Source organism: Hevea brasiliensis, chromosome 15 (assembly GCF_030052815.1).
Source record: "Hevea brasiliensis isolate MT/VB/25A 57/8 chromosome 15, ASM3005281v1, whole genome shotgun sequence".
Lineage (NCBI taxonomy): Eukaryota > Viridiplantae > Streptophyta > Magnoliopsida > Malpighiales > Euphorbiaceae > Hevea > Hevea brasiliensis.
Window position 1 is genome coordinate 75,346,002 of NC_079507.1, and position 2,512 is coordinate 75,348,513.

At 34.9% G+C, this 2,512-nt stretch overlaps 1 protein-coding gene across 1 annotated transcript; it reads right to left on the reverse strand.

Annotated features, from left to right (window-relative positions):
* Nucleotides 1–605: 605 nt before the first annotated feature.
* Nucleotides 606–2,152, reverse strand: LOC110673965 (uncharacterized). Its single transcript, XM_058137208.1, has 4 exons — nucleotides 1,924–2,152; nucleotides 1,643–1,824; nucleotides 1,381–1,552; nucleotides 606–1,264 (listed from the first exon to the last, which is right to left on the reverse strand). The coding sequence occupies exons 1-4, from the start codon at nucleotides 2,150–2,152 to the stop codon at nucleotides 606–608; spliced, it is 1,242 nt and encodes a 413-aa protein (XP_057993191.1).
* Between the last annotated feature and the right edge of the window lie 360 nt (nucleotides 2,153–2,512).

Below are 2,512 nucleotides of genomic sequence, written 5' to 3' on the forward strand. Positions count from 1 at the left end.
TAAATAAATAATTAATTATAAAACATAATTTTATAATAATATTTATAATTTTTTATATATTATATTTTAAATAAATATAATTTAAATATTTTATATAATTATTAACCCTTTAAATATAAATTATCAATAAAAATGTTTTTATTTAGATGATTAAGTAAAACATAAAATGTTAAAGTGATATTATTTAGATAATAATAATTGAATCGATGATAGATTAAAATAGTTTAAGATAGATTTTTATTAAATTTGAGATGAGTTCAACTATTGAAAACACTAATTAAGTTACCTTATTTATTACCATCCACATTTTTATCTGATTCATTAACCAGGAAAGGGACCGAGCTTAAGGGTCTTGATTCCAATTTTCTTCAAATTTAAGGATTGTTGATCAATTTTAAACTCGACTTGGTCCAATGACGAAGGATTCACAGTTGACCAATATTAATAAATTTAACCTAAAATTAGGGCTTAAAAAATAATATCGAAAAGAATTCAATGTTATATCAAACACAGTACCTTATCTAAGACCATGCATTAACAAACCAAATTCCATTTTAATTAATTCACCATGTTGTTTTTTTTTTTTTGAAAAGCAAACCCATGCATTAACTAGCCCCAAGGCCATCAACAGACAATATAGAGCATAATTCTGATGGCAAATTATAAATCCAATTACAAAGCAATGAATTCTTAAACAAAAGTTTTGCTACACAGTCCGCTGCTTTGTTTGCTTGCCTTTTAATCAAAGAGAATTGCACTTCTCTAAAACAAGTGGTGATATTTTTAATTGCTGCAACTGAAGCTCGAATATGCCAATTTGTGAATAAAGGATCGGATAAAGCTGAAATGAGCAAAGTTGAGTCTGATTCAAAGATGAATGAGGTAGCACCAATGTTCTTAGCCAGCAAAACTGCTTCTAAGAGAGTCTGCGCTTCTCCAGCTAGAGAGTTAGCTCGAATAACTTGCTTTGCTACCCCATCAATGATCTCAACTTTGAAATTTCTCACCACTACTACAATAGAAGCCACTTGACAATTATAAGCAACATCAAAATTTAATTTCAAAACTCCTTGGGGTGGGGGATTCCAAGAAACTGTAGAAGAGGGAGGAAAGGTTTCAGGAATTGGAGGAATCCTAATAGTTAGGGCTTGCTCCAATTCCAAGAGGCTAGCATGAATACGAAGAGCTAATTCTCGAGGATTTAATTGGTAGTTCTCGAAAATAGCTCTGTTACGATCTTTCCAAATGATCGAGCAAGTAATTGCTATTGAGTTTAACACAAATGAAATGCCATGGAATTCCTCAACAATTGATGTCCACCATTGCGTAAAGTATGCAAAACCAATAGGATTTGGTCTATAAGCACAAGGACTTAAAAACCACATAGCTCTAGCATGTCGCACCAAAAGAGCATATGCTCAATGGTCTCAATATCTGCAGTACAGATAGGGCAGGAAGGGTGAATGGGAACAGAACGTTTTGCAAGGTTTTCACGAACTGGTAAGGCATTCCGCATAGCTTTCCAAAGAAAGACCCGAATTTTTGGTTGCACCTTTAAACTCCAAATGGATTTCCAATACTTTTTTGGAATGTTCATTGATTATTGTGGGCGAGAATTATTCATAAGATGGTTCTTACTCACCAAAAATCTATAGCCCGACCTAACAGAATATAAGCCTGAGTTATCAAAGTGCCACACCAAGGAGTCTTCATTACCTAAAGGAGCAATAGGAATAGAGCCTATCATACAAGCATCTGCTTCATTAAAGAGAGATGATAGAAGAGGAGATTTCCACTGAAGAATGCTATGATCAATGAGATCAGCTACCATATTAATGTGGGGAGGGCAATTAGTAGGTCTTTAGACTCTAAAATTTGGAAAACAAGGAACCCAAGGGCCCTCCCAAATGTGAGTTTGTTTACCGTCAGCTATATTAAACCGAATCCCTTCTTTCAAAACATCACGGCCTGCTAATAGGCTTTGCCAAACCCAAGAGCCTCGAGAAGCTGCCGGAGCTGACCATAAAGAAGAATGGGAGAAGTATAAGCCCTTTATAAGTCTCGCCCAAAGACTAGAAGGATTTTTCAACAATCTCCAAACTTGCTTGGCCAAACAAGCCAAATTGAAAAGTTTAAAATCTCTAAATCCCATTCCTCCTTGAGATTTTGGATAGGAAGCCTTTGCCCAACTCACCCAATGCATCTTTCTTTCATCATTTACCTTTCCCCACCAAAAATTTGATACTACTGTATTTAACTGGTTGCAGAAGCCTATAGGGAAATTAAGGATACTCATTGAATAGGTAGGGATAGCACAAAGGACAACTTTAATCAAAGTCTCTCTTCCAGCTTGGGAAAGAAGCTTTTGCTTCCAAGCTTGAGTTTTGGCAATCACCTTCTCCTTCACAAAGTTTAAAGCTTAGATTTTTTAATGACCCCAAAAAGAAGGCAAGCCTAGATGTCTGTCTTCAATGGCCATTTCTCGCATATTAAAGAATCTAAGAATTCCCCT

Bases quoted from the DNA above. Each gene is read 5' to 3' on its own strand.
- LOC110673965 (XM_058137208.1), bottom strand. From the start codon at position 2,152: ATGGGATTTAGAGATTTTAAACTTTTCAATTTGGCTTGTTTGGCCAAG. The intron at 1,825-1,923 runs GTAAACAAACTC...TTAATATGGTAG, and splicing joins TCGGTTTAATATAGCTGACG to CTGATCTCATTGATCATAGC. The intron at 1,265-1,380 runs GTTTTTAAGTCC...TAAACTCAATAG, and splicing joins CGACATGCTAGAGCTATGTG to CAATTACTTGCTCGATCATT.